We start from the raw sequence: 27,996 nt of genomic DNA, 5'->3' as shown, positions 1-27,996 counted from the left end.
ATACCCTAACCCTATCTTGCCCCTCCCCACCGGTAACCACTAGTTTGTTCTCTATATCTGTAAGTCTGCTTTTTTTTGTTATATTCACTATTGTATTTTTTACATTCCAGATAGAAGTGGTTTTGTATAGCATTTGTCTTTCTCTGTCTGACTTATTTCACTAAGCATAATACCCTCTAAGTCCAATCATGTTGCTGCAAATGGCAAAATTGCATTGTGTATGTGTGTGCGTGTATGTGTGTACATGTAAATCCACATCCTCCTTAACCATTCATCTGTTGATGGACACTTAGGCTGCTTCTATATCTTGGCTGCTATAAATAGTGCTGCTGTGAACACTGCACTGGGGTGCATGAATCTTTTTGAATTAGTGTTTTTGTTTTATTTTCTTTTTCTGGATATATACCTAGGAGTGGAATTGCTGGATCATATGGTAGTTCCATTTTTAGTTTTTTGAGGAACCTCCATACTGTTCTCCATAGTGGCTGCACCAACTTACATTCCCACCAACAGTGTACAAGGATTCCCTTTTCTCACCAACATTTGTTATTTGTGGCATTTTTTATGGCAGCCATTCTGAGAGGCATGAGGTTTTGTGGTTTTGATTTGCATTTCTCTGATGACTGATGATGTTGAGCAACTTTTCATGTGCCTGTTGGCCATCTGTACATCTTCTTTGAGAAAATGTCTATTCAGGTCTTCTGTCCATTTTTTAATGGGGTTGTTTGCTTTTTTTATGTTGAGTTGTATGAGCTGTTTATATATTTTAGATATTAACCCCTTATCAGTCATATCATTGCATATCATTTCTCCCATTCAGTAGGTTTTCTTTCATTCCGTCAATGGTTTCCTTTGCTGTGCAAAAGTCTTTAAGTTTAATTAGGTCCCATTTGTTTATTTTTGCTTCTATTTCCTTTACTTTAGGAGACAGATACAAAAAAATATTGCTACAATTTATGTCAAGGAGTGTTTATGGTTTTGAGTCTTACATTTAGGTCTTTAATCCATTTTGAGCTTACTTTTGCATATGATGTGAGAAAATGTTCTAATTTCATTCTGTTACATGTAGCTGTCCAGTTTTCCCAGTGCCACTTATTGAAGAGACTATCTTTACTCCACTGTATATACTTGCCTCCTCTGCCACTGATCAATTGACCAAAAACGCATGGGTTTATTTCTCGGCTCTTTATTCTGTTCCACTGATCTATGTCTGTTTTTGTGCCAGTACCATACTGTTTGGATTACTGAAGTTTTGTAGTATAGTCTGAAGTCAGCAAGTGTGATACCTCCAGCTCTGTTCTTCTTTCTCAAGACTGTTTTGGCTGTTCAAGGTCGTTTGTGTTTCTATACATATTTTAAAATTATTTGTCATAGTTCTGTGAAAAATGTCATTGGTATTGTGACAGGTATTGCACTGAATCTATAGATTGCTTTGGGTAGCATGGTCATTTTACCAATTTTAATTCTTCCAATCCACAAACACAGTATATCTTTCCATAGAACAGGCTGACATTTAAACTCTCTGATAAACATACTCCATTTACTCAAGAAGGTAGAAGAGAATGTGAACATATTAAAAAGACATGGGAGGGACTTCCTTGGTGGTCCAGTGGCTGACTCTATGCTCCCAATGCAGGGGGCCTGAGTTCAATCCCTGGTCAGGGAACTAGATCCTGCACGCATGCTGCAACTAAGAGTCTGCATGCTGCAACTAAAGATCCTGCATGCCACAACTAAGGCCTGGCACAGCCTAAATAAATATTTTTTAAACAAAATACATGGGAGATCTCTCCATACAGAAACACACACACACACAACTTCTAAAAATGAAAAATGCAGTGTCTGAAATGAAAAATACACTGGATAGGTTAATGATATATTAGATACTGCAAAAAAGAAAAAGATCAGGAAATATGCAGAGACAGCAATAGAAACTACTGGAAACACAAAAGGAAAAAAAAGACGGAAAAAAAAAGATTAGGAAACAGGCAGAGGCAGCAATAGAAACTACTGGAAACACAAAAGGGGAAAAAAAACAGGAAAATAATGAACACAGCATCAGTGAGTTGTGAGACAGCATCAAGTAAGCTAAAATACATGTAGGGAAGAGGAAAAAAACATTTTAATATGTTCTACAAGAGACACTGTGAGGAGAATAAGACAAGCCATGGACTGGGAAAAATATTATACACATGCACAGTTATCTGAAATATACAAAGAGCTCTTAGAACTCAACAACAAGAAAAGGAACAACCTGGGCTAAAGATCTGACAGATACCTCACCAAAGAAGACATATAGATGGCAAATAAGCATATGAAAAGATGTGTCCCATTAACCTCCAAAATATATAAACAGCTCATGCAGCTCAATATAAAAAAAAACAAACAACCCAATCCAAAAATGGGCAGAAGACCTAAATAGACATTTCTCCAAAGAAGATATACAGATGGCCAAGAAGCACATGAAAAGCTGCTCAACATCACTAATTATTAGAGAAATGCAAATCAAAACTACAATGAGATATCACCTCACACCAGTTAGAATGGGCATCATCAGAAAATCTACAAACAACAAATGCTGGAGAGGGTGTGGAGAAAAGGGAACCCTCTTGCACTGTTGGTGGGAATGTAAATTGATATAGCCACTATGGAGAACAGTATGGAGGTTCCTTAAAAAACTAAAAATAGAATTACCATATGATCCAGCAATCCCACTACTGGGCATATACTCAGAGAAAACCACAATTCAAAAAGACACATGCACCCCAATGTTGACTGCAGCACTATTTACAATAGCCAGGTCATGGAAGCAACCTAAATGCCCATCAACAGACAAATGGATAAAGAAGATGTGGTACATATATACAATGGAATATTACTCAGCCATAAAAAGGAACGAAACTGGGTCATTTGTAGAGACGTGGATGGATCTAGAGACTGTCATACAGAGCGTAGTAAGTCAGAAAGAGAAAAACAAATATTGTATATTAATGCATATATGTGGATCTAGAAAAATGGTACAGATGAACCGGTTTGCAGGGCAGAAATTGAGACACAGATGTAGAGAACAAATGTATGGAGACCAAGGGGGGAAAGCCGTGGGGGGGTGGGGGGGGTGGTGTGATGGATTGGCCGATTGGGATTGACATGTATATACTGATGTGTATAAAATTGATGACTAATAAGAACCTGCTGTATAAAAAAATTAAATTAAAAAATTTTTAAAAAAAGAGAACAGATGAAAAGCCAAAACTGATTATTTTATTCCTAGTGACATTTTATATGTTAACTGAAAAAAAAAAAAGATGTGTCCCATCATATGTTATCATGGAAAACAAATTCAAACAATGAAGTACCATAACACAGGTAGTAGAACAATGATTGATATAATCAATGCTCATGAGGATGTGGAGCAACAGGAACTCTCATTTCAGGGAATATATGGGAACTCTATATTTTCTGCTCAATATTTCTGTGAGCTTAAAACTATTCTAAAAATAAAATCTATTAAAAGATATATCTATATATCCTATTTTAGAGTATCTATATATTCTAAATAAATAACCAATTTTTTTCACAAATCCACATTTTTGAGAAACCACCATTCCACTTTTCACAGTGGCTACACTACCAAAGCACATGGATTCCAATTTTTCCACATCCTCACCAACATTTCATTTTCTGTGGAGTTCTTTTCTTTTCTTTTCTTTTATTCTAGCCATTCTAATGGATGTGAAGTGGTATCTCTTTGTGGTTTTGATTTGCATTTCCCTAATGATGATGTTGAGCATCTTTTCACGTGCTTATGGGCCATTTGCATATCCTCTTTGGAGAAATGTCTACTCAAGTTCTTTGCCCATTCTTCAATCACATTTTTTTATTGTTGTTATGTATTTCAGAGTTTTATACAATATATGAAATGGTATAATACTACTTGAAGGTAGGTTGTGATGAATTATAGATATATATTTTAAATCCTAAATTACCACTAAAAACAAAACGAGACAGTTAATAGAATACAGGAGATAAAGCGGAATCATTTTATAATTTAAATCCTGTAATACAAACGTTACACGTAAATGGTCTAAAACACAATTATAATCAGAGTGCAATGTTGGATAAAAAAGCAAGACACAATTATATGCTGCCTACAAGAAATGCATTTCACATATAAAGAAAATCAAAGGTTAAAAGTAAAAAAGATCACAAGAGATACATCATACCAGCACTAGTCAAAAGAAAGCAACAGTGTCTACATTAATAACAGGAAAAGTGGGTTTCAGAGCAAGGAATATTACCAGGGATTTCACTAAAAACAAACAGATCAACACATAAAGAAGATTTTACCATCCTAAATGTTTTTGCTCCCAGTAACAGAGTGGTAAAACACATAAAGCAAAAACTGATAAAATTAAAAGAATTCACTAACTATTATTATGGAAGATCTCAACAACCATCTCCTATAACTGATAGAAGAAGCAGAAAGACAACCAGTAAGGATACAGAAGAAGGGAACAAGATAGACCATATTCAGGGACATAAAACAAATCGCAAAACACTTAACAGGACTGGAATCATATAAACTATGCCTTCTGATAAAAATGGGATTAAATTAGAAATTAATAATAGAAAGATATAGAAAATGGTACAGATGAATCAGTTTGCAGGGCAGAAATAGAGACACAGATGTAGAGAACAAACATATGGACACCAAGGGGGGAAAGTGGTGGGGGTGAGAGTGGTGGTGGGACGAATTGGAAGATCAGCCATCTATTATTTTTTTGTTGTTTGCTTTTCGTTTTGGGGTTTTCCAGGTTTTTTTATTGTTATTATTGGAGTATAATTGCTTTACAATGTTGTGTTAGTTTCTACTGTACAGCAAAGTGAACCAGCTATACATATATATACATCCCCTCTTTTTTTGGATTTCCTTCCCATTTAGGTCACCACAGAGCATTGAGTAGAGTTCCTTGTGCTGTACAGTAGGTTCTCATTAGTTATCTATTTTATACATAGTATCAATAGTGTATATATCTCAATCTCAATCTCCCAATTCATCTCACCCCCGCTTTCCCCTTTGGTATCCATACATTTGTTCTCTACATCTGTGTTTCTATTTCTGCTTTGTAAATAAAATTGTCTATACCAATTTTTTTCAGATTCTGTAGTACGATATCTTAGTCAAATCACTATAAAATGTTATCCCATCTTAACCTGTTCAATCCACATCCCATACATGGACCAGTGAACATGGGGTACCGAGCGTCAGCCCCAAGCCTCCCTCCTCAGCCTGGCCACCTAATCAACCTGGGGGAGGAAAAGCATGGATGTTGATAATGGGAGGTAAGGAGGGTATAGAGAAATCTATGTACCTTCTGCTCTATTTTGCTATGAACCTAAGGCTGCTCAAAAAAGTCTTTTTTTTTTCCAAAGCCCCTTAAGGTGAGCCACGTGAAGGAACACATCTTTGTACATATTTTACATTTATCTAAAATATATATAGAACTTCTACCTAAAATATATATAGAACTCTTATAACTCAGTAATAAAAAAAAACATTAAAATGGGCAATATTTTAAGAGCAATTTTATAAAAAAATAATAAAATGGTAAATAAGCAGAAGAAAACATGATCAGTATCATTTATCATTAGGGAAAATGGAACACTGCTGGTGGGAATGCAAATCAGAATAGCTACTTTAGAATTGCAATTTGGCATTTGCTTATAAAATTAAGCCTAACTTACTATAGGACCCAGTAATCTCACTCCTAAATACTGACCCAAGAGACATGAAAACATATATACACAAGCAACTATTCAGAGGAGCTTTATGCATAAGAGACAAAACTGGAAATAATCCAAATAACCATTCACTGATGAAAGGAAAAACAAGTTAGAGTATATCCAGACAATGGAATACTACTCAGAAATTTTAAAAAGGAATGAACAACTAAACTGAAACACACAACAACAGCTATGATTCTCAAAAGCATTATGTGAAATGAAAGAAACCAACCACATATAAATGTTATATATCCCATTTTTTTCAAATTCCAAAAAGGCAGAAACAATAGAGACATAAATCATATTAGTGGTTTTGGGACCCCAAGTTGGGGCCAGTTACAAGGATACAAGGGGACTTTTACATTAAGCAGATTACAGTATGTACAGTTCAATAGTTCCTAGCATATTTACAGAGTTGTGCAGCTATTACCATAATTAATTTTAGAACATTTTTATCAGCTCAAAAAATTAAAAACCTTTATACATTACCAGTCATTCCCCAACCTCTCAATCTCCCAACCCCAGGCAAACACTAATCTGCTTTCATTCTCTATGAATCTGCCTATTCTGGATATTTCATATAAAATGAAATCAATAATTTGTGGCCTTTTATAGCTGAGTTTTTTTAATTAGCATAATGTTTTCAAGATTCATCATGTTATAGCATTTATCAGAACTTCAATTCTATACGGTCAAGTAATATTCCATTGTATGGTTATACCACATTCTCTTTATCAGTTAACAGACATCTGGATTGTTTCTACCTTTTGACTAATATGAATAATGCTGCTATAAATATTCATGCACAAGTTTTTGTATAGGTGTTTGTTTTCATTTTTATTGGCTATACATCTAGGAGTGGAATTACTGGGACATATGGTAACTCTGTATTTAACATTTTAAGGAATTGTCAAGCTATTTTCCAGTGGCTGTACTATCTTACATTTGCATAAGCCATGTATGAAAGTCCCAAATTAGTCCACATCTCACCAACACTTGTTATTATCTCTCTTTTGGATATAGCCATTTTACTGGATGTAAAGTAGAAAAGGGGACTTCTTACAGTGATAAATGGCTTTGTGTTTTGACTGTGGTAGTAGTTACATAACGGTATCCATCTGGCAAACCTCATCAAATTTTATACTTATAATTGATGAGCTTCATTGCAGGTAAATTATTTCTAATAAAGACAAATCCTTTAAAAGACTTTCATACGGACCTGGAGGAATCAGGCTCCCTGACTTCAGACTATACTACAAAGCTACATTAATCAAGACAGTATGGTACTGGCACAAAAACAGAAATATAGATCAATGGAACAGGATAGAAAGCCCAGAGATAAACACATGCACATATGGTCACCTTATCTTTGATAAAGGAGGCAAGAATATACAGTGGAGAAAAGACAGCCTCTTCAATAAGTGGTGCTGGGAAAACTGGACAAGTACATGTAGAAGTATGAAATTAGAACACTCCCTAACACCATACACAAAAATGAACTCAAAATGGATTAAAGACCTAAATGTAAGGCCAGACACTATCAAACTCTTAGAGGAAAATATAGGCAGAACACTCTATGACAGAAATCACAGCAAGAACCTTTTTGACCCACCTCCTAGAGAAATGGAAATAAAAACAAAAATAAACAAATGGGATCTAATGAAACTTAAAAGCTTTTCCACAGCAAAGGAAACCATAAACAAGACGAAAAGACAACCCTCAGAATGGGAGAAAATATTTGCAAATGAAGCAATTGACAAAGGATTAATCTCCAAAATTTATAAGCAGCTTTATGCAGCTCAATATCAAAAAAACAAACAACCCAATCCAAATATGGGCAGAAGACCTAAATAGACATTTCTCCAAAGAAAATACACAGATTGCCAACAAATACATGAAAGAATGCTCAACATCATTAATCATTAGAGAAATGCAAATCAAAACTACAATGAGGGCTTCCCTGGTGGCGCAGCGGTTGAGAGTCCGCCTGCCGATGCAGGGGACACAGGTTCGTGCCCCCGTCTGGGAAGATTCCACATGCCATAGAGCGGCTGGGCCCGCGAGCCATGGCCGCTGAGCCTGCACGTCCGGAGCCTGTGCTCCGCAACGGGAGAGGCCACAACAGTGAGAGGCCTGCGTAACGAAAAAAAAAAAAAAAAACTACAATGAGATATCATCTCACACCGGCCAGAATGGCCATCATCAAAATATCTACAAACAATAAATGCTGGAGAGAGTGTGGAGAAAAGGGAACCCTCTTGCACTGTTGGTGGGAATGTAAATTGGTACAGCCACTATGGAGAACAGTATGGAGGTTCCTTAAAAAACTAAAAATAGAACTACCATATGACCCAGCAATCCCACTACTGGGCACATACCCTGAGAAGACCATAATTCAAAAAGAGTCATGTACCAAAATGTTCATTGCAGCTCTATTTACAATAGCCAGGACATGGAAGCAACCTACGTGTCCATCAACAGATGAATGGATAAAGAAGATGTGGCACGTATATACAATGGAATATTACTCAGCCATAAAAAGAAAGGAAATTGAGTTATTTGTAGTGAGGTGGATGGACCCAGAGTCTGTCATACAGCGTGAAGTAAGTCAGAAAGAGAAAAACAAATACCGTATGCTAACACATATATATGGAATCTAAGAAAAAAAAAAAGGGCATGAAGAACCTAGGGGCAAGACGGCAATAAAGACACAGACCTACTGGAGAATGGACTTGAGGATATGGGAAGGGGGAAGGGTAAGCTGTGACTAAGTGAGAGAGTGGCATGGACATATATACACTACCAAAGGTAAAACAGATAGCTAGTGGGAAGCAGCCGCACAGCACAGGGAGATCAGCTTGGTGCTTTGTGACCACCTAGAGGGGTGGGATAGGGAGGGTGGGAGGGAGGGAGATGCAAGAGGGAAGAGATATGGGAACATATGTATATGTATAACTGATTCACTTTGTTATAAAGCAGAAATTAGCACACAACTGTAAAGCAATTATACTCCAATAAAGATGTTAAAAAAAAAAGACTTTCATATATATTATTTATTTAACCGTGTCGGGTTTTAATTGCAGCACGCAGGATGTTTAGCTGCAGCATACAAATTCTTAGTTGCAGCATGTGGGATCTAGTTCCCTGGCCAGGGATCAAACCCAGGCCCCCTGCATTGGGAGCATGGAGTCTTAGCCACTGGACCACCAGGGAAGTCCCTAAAAGACTTACTTTAAAATAACTATTATTTAGAAAATTATGAGTTTTCACTTTCACACCTAGGAATGTGTTGTGATAAATAAACACAGATTTCCAAGACCATAATTTGTCCAATTCACTAAGACTCCTACAATCTTCTTTACAGTTCTAAAGTAAAAAAGCATTTAAGCTGTACCGATAATAATCAGCATCTCCATTACAAGTCTGTTTATTTGGGTCAGAATCATTAAGCTCACATGTAATTTAGTTGCTTCATGTTACACCTTTGTTTTTATCTGATTCGAGATATCCGTCACTAATCCTTTTGATGTACTTTTAATAGTTTATACCAAGTCCTGTAAAGGGAACCAACGTTTCTTTTAAAGGGCTGATTTAATTTAGGGTGAATGTAACTTAAATACATTACAGCTGTCTCTGTGACATACTTTATCCCAACAGCTTAAAATTTTAAATACACTAATGTAGGATAATAGCTTTCCTATATATTGGTCCCGATATTGACTATTTTCAATGCTCTTCACCACTAGACTAAACAACCAAGGGCTCCAAATATAATGAAGACACAACTGAAGATATTTTAGACCTTCAAAAGTGGATGAAAACACAGAGAAAACAGAGCTACTTTTTACACATTTCAACTGATACACAACTGTTTGATTCCTGCTGTCAGAGACACAGCCTAGAAACACCTGAATTTGGTAAAAGTGCTTCCCTGTAATAATGGAAAAATCATATAATGGGACACAGTGAGGCCTAAATTATTAAGGAGCGAGCTTTAAAGTTCAATTTCCAGCTGGATCACCTATCAACTATGTGTCATGGCATTCACCTTGCAGAATAGCGGTAAAGTGGTGATAATGTTTATTATCAACCTAGAATTTTATCTGAAAAATACTAAGCAATATTATACACTTGATTTATCAATTTACTTCCTCTCTTTTCTGTTCAGTATACTTCCCACGCACTATAGCCCTCATATGAAAAGTCCCTAACTACAGGGATCAAATATTTAGGTATAAACTGAGAATACTCTTAAATCAATTTCTCTAATACCATGACATCACCAAAAACTAAAAAAAAATTTTAAACTAAAAAAGCAGCACTTCTAAAGCAAATATTCTCTATTAGAAACACTGTTCTATGACCAAAAATATTAAATAAATTGATAGTGAACAGAACAAATGTTCCCAAGTTATAATTTATCTGAATAATGGGCTTAGCAAAATTTTGTAAAAATCTAAATGATCCCAAGTGATAAAGGCTCCACTGATAAGGACTAGGTGTTATGAAAAACATACACAAAGCAAACTGAGAAGTAATTAGAGCAGAAAACATTAGGGAAGCCCTAAATCTCATAGTTTGGCCATTTAAAATGTCGATAAGCCTGATTCCTCTTTGCAAAATACTGGTGATGACTGTAAGCAAATGTCAGTTGGCCTACTTTTGGAAGGTTGCTAGTGTTTTGGATGAACAGACTGTGAGTGTGTGTGAAGATTTACTTGTTTAACCATAGTTATTACATTTTTACAGTAAAAAAAAACTTATGGCAAACCGTTCTGGAAAAGTTAAGCAGAATTTCTGAATTGATATGACTGAACAAATCAAAAGCTCTTCCTTGAATGTGACAAAAGCCACATTTAACTTGCTTGAAGAGGATGAAAGAGGTAACTTGTACATTGAGAAAAGTAATGAAAATTCAACACACAGAAAGTGCACCCTATATGAAAATATATCCCCCCCAAAAAAAGAAAATGAGAAAAAGTTTAACAATTCTAAAGGTGTTCTACTCATATTTGCTTCTAAAAAATAACGTAAGCCATTCATATCATAAAAAGTCAGCAACAATTAGTATTATTGACTGCATGGGTGGGCTGTTTACAATATTACAAGCTTCAGAAAATACATGGCATTTACACTCCACTAAGGGAAAAATGGGTTGGATCTTGGGGTTATTTTAAAACCTTTTAATATTTTAAGATGTGAAACTGTGAATTCCGTGCACAGCAGAACAAAAAACGATAGTACCTTTCCAGTAGTAAGTAATAACAAAATAAGCTAGAAGGAATAAGCCAAGTTGGCTACCCAGTGTTTTGGATGAGTATTAAGATTTTGGCTCACAGGCACTTGAGGAAACTGTATCTCCACAGAGTCCGTCTATTCCCAGAGTAAAGGCGCTAGTTTATAAGAATTTGCTCTAAAACAAGGAAGTTCAGATACTCAGTATATTGGACTCCTAAGAATAACGAGTAAGGTTCAATCTGCATTTCTAAGAAATCTGGTTCAGGTGAGAGGCCAAAATGATCGTCTACTCCATAATCAATAAGCAAACAGCATAAGCACAAGGCTAAGATAATTCCTAATAGAGTTATAAACTCAGAGTCAAAAGCGGCGCTATCCATTTGGTCACTGATAAATGACTAAAAAAGAGAAAAAAACTTTATACAAAAGTGGAGTTCTAGTTTTTCTTTTACAAAATACTGGATAAATTCATTTCGGGGGCACCACCCATATATATTCCACATATTAGGCAAGGCACTGAAGAGAATGCAATGATTAATAAATCACTGTTCCTGTGATTCCAAAGGAACATATTATAGTAAGGGAAAGACCATAATAAAGGAGAAATTTCCCCCAAAAGCTATGAAAATCAGAGGTTGGCAAGAAACAATCAAGAAAATATAATAGAAAAAGAAAACAAATTAAAAAAAGAAAAAAAATACAACACTCAAAGAGAGTCATGATTTGAAATGACATGGTAAAATATGCAAAGTTTTTCTTTTTGTGAAACTAAAGATATATAACATAAAAAACTGATAGATTTCACCAAATAACAAGATAGGTTGCAAACTACACAGGAAGTCTACAGGACACATATCCATGATAATATTTCACTAAGAATAATCTAGTAGAGAGCTGAAATCAATAAGAGAAAAGAGTACAAACAAGCACGGTATTATGAGAATAAACAGCAAAAATACGAAGATTTTTCCAATCTTCCTAGCACTCAAAGACAGAAAAATTGCAAGAATAGGATTTTCCTGCATCACACAGGCCAAGACTGAAAAGATTCATAAGAGCCAGTAGAGGACAGAATTGGGGGAAAAAAAGGAATTCTCATATATAAATGACAACATATTCTCTCTGAGAAGCAATTTTACAACATGTATCAAAATTTTACATGTATACATTCTTTTACCCAGTAATTCCCCTTCTAGGAATTATCCTGAAAATATTTATACTTCCTTGTGTATTTTTTAAATGTACATATACAGAAGCATATAACTATATAACCTGTTATAGGGAAAAGGTTAAAATTAATATAAATGTTTATACAATGGAATGACATAATTTTTAGCAATGTTGAAAGTTTTGAAATGGAAAGACATTCATAATATAAACTGTTATGAAGAAACCTACATATACACATCAATAGCAAATAAATATAATACATATAAAGAACTTGAATCAGGTCCTGTTCATACTACTACAAGTTACTTTCATGCATGTATGAATAGCTTAGGGGGAAAAAAACAGGAAATACATACTCTTAGCTGTCAATACATGCTCAGTATCTAAAGAGAGAAAAGAAGGAAAGTAAAGAGGTAACCTGGGTTTATCTCTAATAACAGAATCATGTGAATTTTCACTTTCTACATTTCAGTATTCCTTGAATTTTTATAATGAATACTTTAGCTGGTTAGAATTAATTGTATGGTCTTTATATTAAGGAATTTAAAACATATTAAAATGTATATGTCCTCTGATCCCATTCCTTGGAAATAAGCATTATTAGCACAAAATCTATAGTCATATAAAATTTTTAACTTATATTAAATTTAACTTATATATTAAATCACACATATTGCTATATTCTATTTCACAAGTGAGGTACTGAGTTACTAAAAACCACTATGGCTCCTAAGAGTAACAAGGAAGAAGAATTTACTTGGAATTAAGTTCTAAAAAGACAGATTTGAAAGATAGTAACAGCTTTTATCTGACATGAGAATACCAATTGATTGGTCATAGCTTCCTGGAAGACTGCACTGAAAAAAATTCTAAAGCAAGTGTAGGTTCATTAAAAACGTAATCAATGATTGTTAGTGACCATGAAAATATAGGGAAATACAAACTGTGTCGTTGGGAGTAAATGCCCATTAAATACAATAATGACCTTCTACAGTGTAAAAGAACATCCAAATCCTTCAGTTTTTCTGCTTTTAGTTAAGAGACAGGCTTTGCACAGAATCACCTACAGAAAGGAAACTTGCTTTTCTTCTAGATCATAACCTTCAAAACATTATACCATGCAGCAACATTCAAATATTTATTAACACCTTGTACCAAGTACTCTGTTAGGTACTGAAAATATGAAAACAGCCTATAAACCTAGCAATTAAGAGGCAACTGAGTAACTAAAATAAAAAACCAGTAAATCCCATGGAAGCACATACTACTGACATCGGAAAACAAGAAAGAAGGGTTAGGACATGAGTATTCTAGAAGAGGAAATAGCAAATGAAAAGGTCTGAAAGAAAGAAGATGGATCGCTTGAGGAAACGAAAGTTCAAAAAAACTATCACACACACACACAGAAAAAACTATTCCAAAGGAGTGAGCGTTGTTGGGGAGAGGAAGGCTTAGATAGGGGATGCTGGTGACAGCTGAAAATAATGCTGGAAAAATACACTGTAAGGGAATCAGTTCACCAAAGATCTAATGACTCTGGTATGCAACAGCTCTATTTTTTTAAAAACATCTTTATTGGAGTATAATTGCTTCACAGTGGTGTGTTAGTTTCTGCTGTATAACAAAGTGAATTAGCTATATGCATAAGTATATCCCTATACACCCTCCCTCTTGCGTCTCCCTCCCACCCTCCCTATCCCACCCCTCTAGGTGGTCACAAAGCACCAAGCTGATCTCCCTGTGCCATGCAGCTGCTTCCCACTAGCTATTTTACATTTGGTAGTGTATATATGTCCATGCCACTCTCTCACTTTGTCACAGCTTACCCTTCCCCCTCCCCATATCCTCAAGTCCATTCTCCAGTAGGTCTGTGTCTTTATTCCCATCTTGCCCCTAGGTTCTTCATGCCCTTTTTTTTTTTCTTAGATTCCATATATATGTTAGCATACGGTATTTGTTTTTCTCTTTCTGACTTACTACGCTCTGTATGACAGACTCTAGGTCCATCCACCTCACTACAAATAACTCAATTTCCTTTCTTTTTATGGCTGAGTAATATTCCATTGTATATATGTGCCACATCTTCTGTATCCATTCATCTGTCAGTGGGCACTTAGGTTGCTTCCATGTCCTGGCTATTGTAAATAGTGCTGCAATGAACATTTTGGTACATGACTCTTTTCGAATTATGGTTTTCTCAGGGTATATGCCCAGTAGTGGGATTGCTGGGTCATATGGTAGTTCTATTTTTAGTTTTTTAAGGAACCTCCATACTGTTCTCCATAGTGGCTGTACCAATTTACATTCCCACCAACAGTGCAAGAGGTTACCCTTTTCTCCACACTCTCTCCAGCATTTATTGTTTGTAAATTTTTTGATGATGGCCATTCTGGCCGGTGTGAGGTGATACCTCATTGTAGTTTTGATCTGCATTTCTCTAATGATTAGTGATGTTGAACATCTTTTCATGTGTTTGTTGGCAATCTGTCTATCTTCTTTGGAGAAATGTCTATTTAGGTCTTCTGCCTATTTTTGGATTGGGTTGTTTGTTTTTTTCATATTGAGCTGCATGAGCTGCTTGTAAATTTTGGAGATTAATCCTTTGTCAGTTGTTTCATTTGCAAATATTTTCTCCCATTCTGAGGGTTGTCTTTTCCTCTTGTTTGTGGTTTCCTTTGCTGTGCAAAAGCTTCTAGGTTTCATTAGGTCCCATTTGTTTATTTTTGTTTTTATTTCCATTTCTCTAGGAGGTGGGTCAAAAAGGATCTTGCTGTGATTTATGTCATACGGTGTTCTGCCTGTTTTCCTCTAAGAGTTTTATAGTGTCTGGCCTTACATTTAGGTCTTTAATCCATTTTTAGTTTATTTTTATGTATGGTGCTAGGGAGTGTTGTAATTTCATCTTTTACATGTAGCTGTCCACTTTTCCTAGCACCACTTATTGAAGAGGCTGACTTTTCTCCATTGTATAGTCTTGCCTCTTTTATCAAAGATAACGTGACCATATGTGCATGGGTTTATCTCTGGGCTTTCTATCCTGTTCCATTGATCTATACTTCTGTTTTTGTGCCAGTGCCATACTGTCTTGATTACTGTAGCTTTGTAGTACACTCTGAAGTCTGGGAGCCTGATTCCTCCAGCTCCTTTTTTCTTTCTCAAGATTGCTTTGGCTATTCGGGGTCTTTTCTGTTTCCATACAAATTGTGCAATTTTTTGTTCTAGGTCTGTGAAAAATGCCATTGGTAGTTTCATAGGGATTGCAATGAATCTGTATATTGCTTTGGGTGGTATAGTCATTTTCACAGTGTTGATTCTTCCAATCCAAGAACATGGTATATCTCTCCATCTGTTTGTATCACCTTTAATTTCTTTCATTGGTGTCTTATACTTTTCTGCATACAGATCTTTTGTCTCCTTAAGTAGGTTTATTCCTAGGTATTTTATTCTTTTTGTTGCAATGGTAACTGGTAGTGTTTCCTTAATTTCCCGTTCAGATTTTTCATCATTAGTGTATAAGAATGCAAGAGATTTCCGTGCAGTAATTTTGTATCCTGCTACTCTACCAAATTCATTGATTAGCTCTAGTAGTTTTCTAGTAGCATCTTTAGGATTCTTTATGTATAGTATCATGTCATCTGCAAACAGTGACAGTTTTACTTCTTCTTTTCCAATTTGGATTCCTTTTATTTCTTTTTCTTCTCTGACTGCTGTGGCTAACACTTCCAAAACTATGTTGAATAACAGTGGTGAGAATGCGCACCCTTGTTTTGTTCCTGATCTTAGAGGAAATGGTCTCAGTTTTTCACCATTGAGAACAATGTTGGCTGTGTGTTTGTCATATATGGCCTTTATTATGTTGAGGTAGGTTCCCTCTATGCCTACTTTCTTGAGAGTTCTTATCATAAATGGATGTTGAATTTTGTCAAAAGCTTTTCCTGCAACTACTGAGATTATCATATGGTTTTTATCCTCCAATTTGTTAGTATGGTGTATCACATTGATTGATTTGTGTATATTGAAGAATCCTTGCATTCCTGGGATAAATCCCACTTGATCATGGTGTATGATCCTTTTAATGTGCTACTGGATTCTGTTTGCTAGTATTTTCCTGAGGATTTTTGCAACAGCTCTTATTAATGACTTATTAATTGGGGCTTCCCTGGTGGGGCAGTGGTTAAGAATCCACCTGCCAATGCAGGGGACACGGGTTCAAGCCCTGGTCCGTGACGATCCCACATGCTGCGGAGCAACTAAGCCCGTGAGCCGCAGCTACTCAGCCTGCACTCTAGAGCCCACAAGCCACAACTACTGAAGCCCGCGCACCTAGAGCCTGTGCTCCACAACAAGAGAAACCACTGCAATGAGAAGTCCGCACACCACAACAAAGAGCAGCCCCCACTCACCGCAACTAGAGAAAGGCCGCACACAGCAACGAAGACCCAACCCAGCCAAAAATAAATTAATTTTTTTAAAAAATCACTTCTTAATTCTAACAGTTTGTAGATTGTTTTGTATTTTCTACATATACAATCAAATTATCTATGAATAAGATGATTTTATACCTTTCCTTCTAATATTTGCATCTCTTATTCATTTTTCTTGCCTTATTGTAATGGCTAGGACTTGAATTCAATGGTGAATAGAAGTAGTGATAGGATCCATCCCAAACTCAGTAGGAAAGTACAATATTTAATATATCATTATTGATTATAATGTTGGCTATAGATTTTTTTATGGATTATCTTTAGCATACTGAGGATGTTTCTTTCTACTTCTAATTTGCTAAAAGCTTTTTTTTAATCCTAAATGGCTATTAAATTTTGCCAAAGTTTTTTCCACTTCTATTGAGATGATCAACTGTGTTTTCTTCTTCATTCTACTCATATGGTGAATTACACTGATTTATTTTCAAAATGTTAACCGACCTTGTATTCCTGGAATATCTTTTACTTGGTCCTGATGTATAAATTTTTTATGGATCACTGGATTCTATTTGGTAATATTTACATGTAAATTACACCAAGAAAGAAAAACAGGAAGGGAGGGAAGGAGGGAGGAGGGAAAGTGGGGGGAGGGAGGGAAGTAGGGAGGAAGAAAGAAAAGGAAGGAAGGAAGAAGGGAGGGAGAGAGAAGGGGAGGGAAAGAGGGAGAGGGAAGGAGGAAGGGAGGGAGGGAAAGAGAGAGGAAGGGAGGGAGGGAGGTGTTGGGCATGAGGAGAGGTTAAGAAAAAAAGACAGCAGAAAAGAATCATTTTGTGGGGCGGGTGGGGCACACCACAAGGCATGTGGGATCTTAGTTCCCCGACCAGGGATTGAACCCGTACCCCCTGCATTGAAAGCACAGAGTTTTAACCACTGGACCACCAGGGACATCCCAGCAAAGAATTATTCAAGAAGAGTTAGTAATCCATATTGAGACAATCTCCCAAACAGAACAGGGATGAAATTATTTTTTAATTAATCATTCTAGGGGATATAACAGCCAAATAATACAAGTACCAGAAAGAGAGAACATGGAAAACTTAAGAGAAGAAACCATCAAAAAAGTAGTTTAAAGAATTTTCTCCCTTGACGCTTTGTGACGACCTAGAAGGGTGGGATAGGGAAGGTGGGAGGGAGGCTCAAGAGGGAGGGCATATGGGGATCTAGGTATACATATAGCTGATTCACTTTGTTGTACAGCAGAAACTAACCCAACATTGTAAAGCAATTATACTTCAATAAAGATATTAAAAAAAAAGAAAAAGAATTTTCTCATAACTATACTACTTGCATTTCTACATCGAAGAGGCCCAGAAAAACATAAGAACCAAGAAACAACAGTGCAAAATTTTGGAACACTGGGAACAAAGCCAACATTCTATTAGCTCCTGAGGAAAAAATAAGCCATATACAAAGAAAAAGGTGTCAAAATGTCTTAAGATTCTTCAACCATAACACCAGATCAATACCTTCAAATTTCTGAAGTAACATTACTTACAAACAAGTATTTCTTACCCAGACAAATTAACAATCAAGAATTAAAGAAAAATAAAGACATCTTCAGATGAACAAGATCTACCACACATCCTTTTCCAGGAAGCTACCAAAGGACTTATTCCACCAAAGTGAGCGCAAAAGCAAAACGGGCAGAAGAGAGGAAAGGGGTATTCTATTTTCCATTACAAATTTTATCTGATCAGTTGCATGTTTGATGAAAATAAATCTAAAAACTTAAATACAATAAAAGCAACATGTAATTTCTGCAAGTCATACAACATTTTGTGAAATTACATCTTAAATCTAAAAAAAAGTGTATTTAAAGTATCTTATAGTGCATGTAAAAGTATATTATAGTTGGATTTCCCTGGTGGTACAGTGGTTAAGGATATGCCCGCCAACACAGGGGACATGGGTTCGAACCCTGGTCCGGGAAGATCCCACATGCCACAGAGCAACTAAGCCCATGAGCCACAACTACTGAGCCCGCGCCCTAGAGCCCACAAGCCACAACTACAGAGCCCGTGTGCCACAAGTACTTGAGCCCGCGTGCTGCAACTACTGAAGCCCACACGCCTAGAGCCCGTGCTCCGCAACAAGAGAAGCCACCACAATGAAGAGTAGCGCCTGCTCGCCGCAACTAGAGAAAGCCCGCATGCAGCAATGAAGACCCAATACAACCAAAAAAATTTTTTTAAATAAATAAATAAATAAATGTATATTATAGTGGATGGAGAAATCTTTCTTTTAATTAGACAAAGTAAATTAAACAAATTCAAATTCTACTAGCAATATTAGCTTTTAAAGCTTTATACTCTCTCATATAGTTCTGCCCAAAGTAAAAAATTTGAGAAAAGTTGAACATTAATAATTGGCATAAAGAGGGGAATTTCTTGGCGGTCCAGTGGGTAGGACTCCGTGCTTCTACCGCAGGGGGCCAAGGTCCGATCTCTGGTTGGGGAACTATGATCCCACAAGCCATGCAGTGCGGCAAAAAAAAAAATTTAAATATAAAAAATAAATAGGGTTTCCCTGGTGGTGCAGTGGTTAAGAATCCGCCTGCCAATGCAGGGGACACGGGTTTGAGCCCTGGTCCGGGTAAGATCCCACATACCGCGGAGCAACTAACTCCGTGAGCCACAGCTACTAAGCCTGAGCTCTAGAGCCCACGATCCACAACTACTGAAGCCCACGTGCCTAAAGCCTGTGCTCCGCAACAACAGAAGCCACCGCAATGAGAAGCCCGCGCACCTCAACGAAGAGTAGCCCCCGCCCACTACTAGAGAAAGCCCTCTTGCAGCAACGAAGATCCAACACAGCCAAATATAAATAAAATAAATTTTAAAAAAATAAATAATTGACATGAAGAAAAGAACTTCATAAATGAAATGAAAGGAGAAAAATCTGCCTCTGTGAATTACATACAAAAGAAACAAAGACATGGCAGAGTCCTTTAGTAATAAAGTTCTTTTTTTTTTTTTTTTTTTTTTTTTTGCGGTACACGGGCCTCTCCCTGTTGTGGCCTCTCCTGCTGCGGAGCACAGGCTCCGGACGTGCAGGCTCAGCAGCCATGGCTCACAGGCCTAGCTTCTCCGCAGCATGTGGGATCCTCCCCGACCGGGGCACGAACTCACGTCCCCTGCATCGGCAGGCGGACTCTCAACCACTGCACCACCAGGGAAGCCCTAAAGTTCTTCTTGATTCCAACCATCCAGTGAGGCTGGTTATTCCAAAACAATCTTCTTTGTCAAAAATTTCACCAAAACACAAATGCAACAGAAAACAGAGAGTGTAAAGCAGAGACAAAGTTGATAACTGTAGATGCCATACAGTTCAATAACAAGGAAAAATCTCCACGTGACTGCAGGATATTGTTGCCTTATTACCTCCACCCTTACCATTTCAATTAAGTAGATTTAATAATTAAATTAATCCCTAACATTAGTTATGCAAATAGTAGTACATTTTAATAAACATCATTCTCACCAATGTAGAGAAATAACTGCATAAAGAAGTATTATCAGGAAGATTTCCCAACTTCTGTACAAACTTTAAAAATACAATAGCATTAAAATATTTTAATATCCTCTTTTTAAGTATGCAAATGATATTAATATGATTGTTTTTAGTGCACATACAAAAGCATTACTGAGTGAACATAGGCAAATTAAAGAGAAAATACAACCCTTAGAAAGCTCAGATCATTAAAGAGTTGGGAATTACGCTTCCAAATAACAGATGTAATTTAACCATATATCTGATTTTTTAATTTTAAAAATACATAATATTTAAATACAACATTAAGAAGTTTTCATTATTAAAGCAGAGATCCAAGGTCAAAAGCCCGAAACTGTACTTCTGCCATAGCTGTAAATACAGACAACAGACCCATCTACAATCGAGATAATGGTGAAAACCAAGCTCTTCAAGGCAGTAAGTATAACTAAGAGGAGCAAAGACACTGAGAACAACAGAGACTTGGGGAATACCCACAGAAGTAAGCTAAACCAGAAACATAACAAAAGCGGCACAGTCAGCAAGGAAGGGATATGGGAAGAGCACTGCCATGAAAACCAAGAGAGAAGAGGGCTTCAAGAAAGAGCCAGCAATGTCAGAAACTAAATGGAGATCAAAGAGGAGGAAGATAAATCAAAACCGCAGCAGAAAGTGAATGGCCATACTGAATTGGTTAAGATTACCTATTTCCATCTCAACTGACAGCACTAAGAGTTTATCTTGGAGGGAGGAGGGGAAGGAGTATGGACACGTGGAGGAAAACAGACTTTAGTTATCATTCTTGCTGTCTGTTGTCCAAGACCAATAAAAGAGAAACCTCTTTCTGAATGATTTGTTTCTTCTTAAGGGCTACACTCACCAAACTGTGGAGCAGGCAAGATTCTAGCTGCTCGAATTGGGCCATGTCGAACAGAAAAAAGCTCCTGTGCTTCCCCACTGATCTGCAGAAGACAGAAAAAAAATTCAGTAAATGAAAATGCAGGTCAGAACATTATTATACAAAAACAAGATCTCCTGAATTTTTATCACGATTTTTGGTCTGAAATGTAGTATATGTACATTCACACACCTATTTATGGCTGACCATACACATTAAGTATATTAATACCTTAAATTATCATAAATATTTTTAGAAAATTATAAGAGCATGCACTTAATATGAATAGGAAAATAAAAGGTCTGTTCTGAAAACCTGTAATTTTTATCTTTAATAAACTACCAGTTTGTTAAAGTCTGCTCGGTTCCTATGTGACTGCCTTCCATTTCAGAGCAAAGCAACTCTGATTTTTTTAATTAGTATTCAGTTTTCTATGTAAGAAAAACATAAATATTCTTAGCATTCTGAAAAGCAGAACTTAAATGTTGTAGTAACTTTCGCAAATTGTTATAAATGAAAAAGAGCAAAACATGTTGCAAAGAACACTGAGGTGGAGGGTAAATGACCTAGTTGCCAGTTATGGTTCTGCAACCCAACCTGTTAACTACGTTGAGTAAATCATTTAACCTCTATAAACCTTTATTACTTATTTTCTTTTCTAAATATATTTTAGTAAATATTGTATACATTTAGGTATACAACATGAAGATTTGATATACATATATATGGTGAAATGATTACCACAGTCACTTCCTCAGACTTACCTTCTGTGTGTGATAAGAGTATCTGAAATCTATTTTTCCAGTCTTCAATATAGTATTAACTGCAGTCATCATGCCTGAACATTACGTCCCCTGACTTGTACATCTTACAAAACTGCAACTTTGCACCGTTTGACCAACATCTCCACATTTCCCCTACCTCCTCTAAGCCTATATTCCTTTGCATTTATAAGCTGAGACTATAAAGGTGCTAAAGGACCTCAAGATGCTTTAAATTTCAGTATTCTATGCATAAAAAAATATGTACGCATCTTTAAATGTCATTATTCTTCTTACACACATAGATCAAACACGTATGAATGTCCGTTCATTTTCAGTAATATCAGATCTGTTCCTCAGATGTACAGCAGCCTATTAATCCCAAAGTAAAAGAGGTATTCTAATATTTGTGTCAAGTGTGAAAACAACTGCTTTTCAGAATTAGTGGTTCCAAAGAACAATTTGCTAATTGAAATACTGAACATATTAAATCACAATGTTAAGAAAGGCTTTCCAGATTACTATAAGTGGTAATGTAGTTCCCAATACATTTTCTTAATTCTCAAGTGTTTGATGGAATATGTAATATCAGATAGGGAAAATGGCAAATATTATAAAACTCATTCTAAATACCCGAAAACTTACAACAGATATAGAAATAACTCGTTCTAAATACCTAAGAACTTACAACAGATATAAAAATGATAAACATTCCATAAACACGCTGATGGTATTTTTTAAAAATAGGCCTGCCAAACAAGGAGTTTAAAATATCATCATTGTATACATTATAAAAGGCTTATCAATCTTCCAATATTAAACTATAAATCTGCAGAGCTGTCTTTTAGATTAACTACTTTTTTAGATCTTCAGCTTCTCTTCTACCCGAATTTAAGAGCTGCAAACTGTAAATATTTTTGTCTCTTAAAGAGCCATCATATTCATTTAGCTTATAAAAATTATTACAATGTATTTATTGGCCACAATGGCAAATCCCTCTATAGCACTTGGGAAGCAGAAGATACGAGGAATGCTAGGCTCTTCCCACTAACTATGCAACAATAGCACCACCTATCACCAATTAAACACACAAAAGCTACAAACTCAGTATAGCAAACTTAAATTTACTTCTTAAATTTACCTCTCTACAAATTCCTCTGTAAACATTAATTTTCTAAATAAAATACCATTGCCATTATATACTGCAGCTCCTAAGTCCACATTTTATTCTTATAGAACAGAATTTTCAGTTTAGAAAAATCCTTAAAGGGTCACTTTGTTCAATCTCCCACCCAATGCAGTAAATCACACATTCTCTGAAATCCAAAAATTACCATCACCTCTTTGATTTTAAGAACACTTTCACCAAAAGGTAAATCACTAATACAGTCCAATTACATTATAGATGCATTACTGGCTACCTCCAAAGCTGCCAAGTCATTTACTTTTTGAAAAGAGATTGTTTGTTAGGCAATGGATAAACAGTATTCTTCAATATACATACTATTTCTACTAAGAATGCAATGAAAAATAAATTATAAAACAATACTGTAGGACTTCCCTGGTGGCACAGTGGTTGAGAATCTGCCTGCCAATGCAGGGGACACGGGTTCGAGCCCTGGTCTGGGAAGATCCCACATGCCGCGGAGCAACTAGGCCCATGAGCCACAACTACTGAGCCTGCGCGTCTGGAGCCTGTGCTCCGCAACAAGAGAGGCCGCGATAGTGAGAGGCCAGCGCGCTGCGATGAAAAGACGCCCCCACTTGCCGCAACTAGAGAAAGCCCTCGCACAGAAACGAAGACCCAGCACAGCCAAAAATTAAAAAATAAATATAAAAATAAATAAAATTAAAATTAAAAAAAACAATACTGTAGAAATTGCACTGACATTATAATTCAGAGTAATGAAAACCACCTCTCACAAATAAGGTTTATACCTATAACAAATCATAGTATTCTAACACAAAATTCACTGCTCTGTACTATTATTTCCATATGCCACAAGTCTAGCATTTAGCTTTTGGTCCTATCAAATAAAGCCTTAAAGCTAAAAAGTCTAATCACATTTAACTGAGCTGCTATACTAAATTATACTAAACAATAAAGAATAAAACAAACCTGTCTTGGCATATTCACAATATGATAAACGTTTGTTATCACTGGATTTAATACCCAAGAGCTTACTTTGATATACAAAAACATTCTGAAATCTGAACACACCATGCTTTTGAGCATAACGGCTTTTAAAACAAACCTAAATGCCCTATTCTATTCTAAGCTTCTACTCTAAATCCCTCTTTAAATGTACAGCAACAGGTAAGACAAAAAACATTAGGCGTGATTACAAAACGCATCTCCACATTCATTGCCGATCCTTCATTACCTCTAAGTTAAGGTCCTAGAATCTTTAATTATCACATCAGGGAAGGGAGGTGGGGGGAAGCACTATTACTATGTATAGAAGTTTGTGAATATGTTAAAATCAAAATTGTTAGAAGCATAATTCTAAAGTATCCTAAGTGAGTCACAAATGTCAAACTTCCCAGAGGAGAGAACTCTCCCAATAATATAGGCAAACTCTATACTGGAATACAAGTTCAGAACAGAGGCAGTGCTAATAACGTGTATATAGATAAGACGTGCACATTTTAGGTAGGACACAGAGAGAATGGCTATGTCCTTATAGGCTCCGCTTTAGCTGCCGTTTTCAATTGCCTCTAATCATTTTATACAGTATGTTCACTGGCAATTTTGCTCTCAAATAAATGTCAAAACTGATGAAGTTTTTTTAAGGCTTTCAAAGTGATTTTTAGATTTCTTAGAAAGAGCTCATTGAAAACAGCAAAGAATCTCTGAGATGAGGATTTTACTGATCCTGAGAAGAATTACCAGGAGCTCTAAGTTCACTTTTAAACCAACAATAATAAATACAAGGGTAGAACTACAAGGAAGGCGTGTATCAAGCAATGTTCCAACTTCCTGGCAACTGCAGTAACTTGGGGAGAGGAGCAAACAGGGAGGAAACCTCTCCAATAGTTCCTCATGGGTCTCTGCCTTTGTTCTTACTGGCATTTTAATTTCTGATGACAGGCTTTTGTTGTTTGGAGCATAAACCGGACGTACCAGTTTGGAGGCACAATAAGGAGAACAAAGAATGATTTGTTCACACTGTTGGAAAAAAATCTTTTCCAACCATAGAAAATAGCTTTCACATGGTGAAAATATGCAAATTACATACCAAACCAAAAAGGGGTGGGGGGGAGTACAAGTTTAGAATCTCACAGCTCAACCTAAGGCAAAAGGAAATTATAACAGCCGAGACAATCATACACACAGAGAAAAGGCTATAAAAGCTGGGGGGGGAGGGGGGCTTTATAAGTGCTTTTAGAGAATTCTGAAAGCACATGAAGGTCATCTAGCCCTCAGAACCAAACTTGTTTCTGAAATCCTGATGACTTTTCAAAGGCATCTGACTACAAAATAGAAAATTCAATCAAACACAAAGGACAATAATAATTATGCTCTACAAAGACACAGAATTCGGACAATAGTACATATTTACACCCCCAACTTCCCTTTTAGACACTGGTCAAATGCAGAATTGTGGTCTCCAATTGATTCTTTTTAGCAAACTTTACTGAAAGATAACAGACTTAGCAGTAATACATAAATCTTAGGTATATGTACAGCTTAATGAATTTTCAATGCTAATACACCTCTGTTACCAGCAGAGACATCAAGAAACAGAACATTACAGATACTCAGAAGGTCCCTCCACACCCCTTCGCACTCACAAACCCAAGGCAAGAATAACCATAACCACTATCTTGACTTCTAACACTTCTCACACATAAGTTTTACTTCTTCAAATTTATTTAAATGGAATCACGTAGTATGTACTCTCTTGTGAATGGCTTCTTTCACACATTACATGCCTGTGAAATTCATTTGTATTGTTGCATATGATCGTAGTTTTTTATTTCTGTTGCTATATAGATTCCCATTGCATGAAAAGACCACAATTTATCTGTTCTACTGTTGGTTGCTGGACTTCTAGGTTGTTTCTAGTTTTGGGCTCATAAGATGTCAGGAAAAATTGCAACAAACTTTCAAATGGGAAAAAGATTACTGTGTGTTCTTCCAGTGGATTACCAAGAGTTATATAGTGGATCCTTTGGGATTATTTGATTCTATAAGAATCTGCACCTTTGTCTTGACTGGGCTATTTTACAATACTGTAAGTTGTAGAAAACGAATAGTAAGGCAATTGACTCTTGCCCACAGAAATGCAAATGAAACTTGTTTAGTAGATATACAATTGAATTCCACTCATAAAAAAGATTCCAAGCAGTATACACTTTCCCAACAGGCTATTAGCTAGGTTTGCATCTCTTAACAGGGTCATTTCAGCATTCCTAATTCCCTATATCTGTTCGTCAGATTCTCCTTTGAACCGGCGTTAACTTGTCCAACACCTCATTAATAAGTTAAATAAAATCTATGACACATGTCCATTTTACAGTTGTATGAGTGTCATGATTTTACCACTTTTTAACTGGTAACATCATAAGGAAGATTACTATGAATATTCTTGCACATGGCATTTAGTGACCATATTTAAGTATTTCTTTTGGGTATATACTACTGAAGTTGCTTCTGTATTAGAAATATGTGCATATTTTGTAGATTTTAACAACAGTAACTGAACAATTTACCAGTGTAAAAGAGTTCTCAACCTGCTCCACATCCAACAGTTGGTGTCATTCTGGTGGATGTTCAGTGGGATTCTCACCGTCATTTTAATTTGCATTTTCTTCAAAGGAGGTTTCACCCTTTCATATTATTATTGGAATTTAGTTATACTCTCTCATGAGCAGTCTGATAAAGTCTCTTGCCCAATATATTTGCCTGATTCTAATAAATTTTGGATTTAGATCTATTATGCACAGTGAGTAAAATGCATAAATTAGCCTCCTTTGGAAAAGCAATGCTGCCTCAAACTAAATAAACAAACAGGCTTTATTATAGTGGCCCTCCATCAGGGCTCATGATGTAAGAGTTTTATCCTGGAGGACCCTTGATTTCCAGCATTATGACTGAATTCAAGAACTCATTTCAGCAGCTCTGGAAAAACTAGAGCTTTTTATACCTAACTGAATTCATATCTTAATTCCAAATCCAGTAATAAGCAATCTCTCGCCCCATATAAGGTACAATGATTGGGTTATAAAAAAATGATAGTCCTTGAAGTGGAAAAATGTTGATTTGTAAACATTCAAAGCAAATTCAGTCCCTATTAAATATAGGAAACATACAAAAATTACTATCTTTCCCCTATAACTCAAGCAGTTCGAATACAAAAGGTATGATTAGCAGGTTTTTTCCTTGATAAATACATCAGCAAGGTTTAATCTCTAAAAAACTTAAAAAGAGGTATTAATTTACCTATTTTTCAAAATGGCTACATCACATACAGTAGGGATTTTTACACTGGAAATATAAATTAAAAGACCAAGGGCTTCCCTGGTGGCGCAGTGGTTGAGAATCTGCCTGCCAATGCAGGGGACACGGGTTCGAGCCCTGGTCTGAGAGGATCCCACATGGAGCGGAGCAACTGGGCCCGTGAGCCACAACTACTGAGCCGGCGTGTCTAGAGCCTGTGCTCCGCAACAAGAGAGGCCGCCATAGTGAGAGGCCCGTGCACCGCGATGAAGAGTGGCCCCCGCTTGCCACAACTAGAGAAAGACCTCGCACAGAAACGAAGACGCAACACAGCAAATATAAATTAATTAATTAATAAACTCCTACCCACAACATCTTCTTAAAAAAAAAAAAAAAGACCAAGCCATCAGACATAAAAGACATCGGAAAAAGAATTCTTTGTGTTTATCTCAAGCACATCCTGACTTTCAGTCAAAAATATCTTTCACACCTGAGCTTTCCAAAAAGTAATGCCTCTGATTCCACTTGGAAAATCAAAGAGAGTAAAAGCAGCCCACAGGTAAGACCCTGGAAGTTTTATTCTTTTCCCAAAATCATGCATGGCCTATGGCAACAATGCCAACTGCGTACAGTATGACAGATAATCAGTTACAAAGATCACATCAGCAACATCAACGGTTCCAACAGTTTATTACAATAGAAAATAAACTGGACTTCTGTTTATAAACT

General features: G+C 36.3%; 1 protein-coding gene across 3 annotated transcripts in view; it reads right to left on the bottom strand.

Annotated features, from left to right (window-relative positions):
• The window catches only part of BCAS3 (BCAS3 microtubule associated cell migration factor), a 572,392-nt gene that overhangs the window by 504,096 nt on the left and 40,300 nt on the right, over window positions 1-27,996 (bottom strand). For all 3 annotated transcript variants that reach the window (XM_059997244.1, XM_059997243.1, XM_059997246.1), the window contains exon 6: window positions 21,046-21,127. In XM_059997244.1, coding sequence (XP_059853227.1) covers window positions 21,046-21,127 — 82 coding nt within the window. The remainder of the gene's footprint in view (window positions 1-21,045; window positions 21,128-27,996) is intronic.

This window comes from Delphinus delphis, chromosome 19, assembly GCF_949987515.2.
Source record: "Delphinus delphis chromosome 19, mDelDel1.2, whole genome shotgun sequence".
Classification (NCBI taxonomy): Eukaryota; Metazoa; Chordata; class Mammalia; order Artiodactyla; family Delphinidae; genus Delphinus; species Delphinus delphis.
This window is presented reverse-complemented; position numbering and strand designations above follow the sequence as displayed.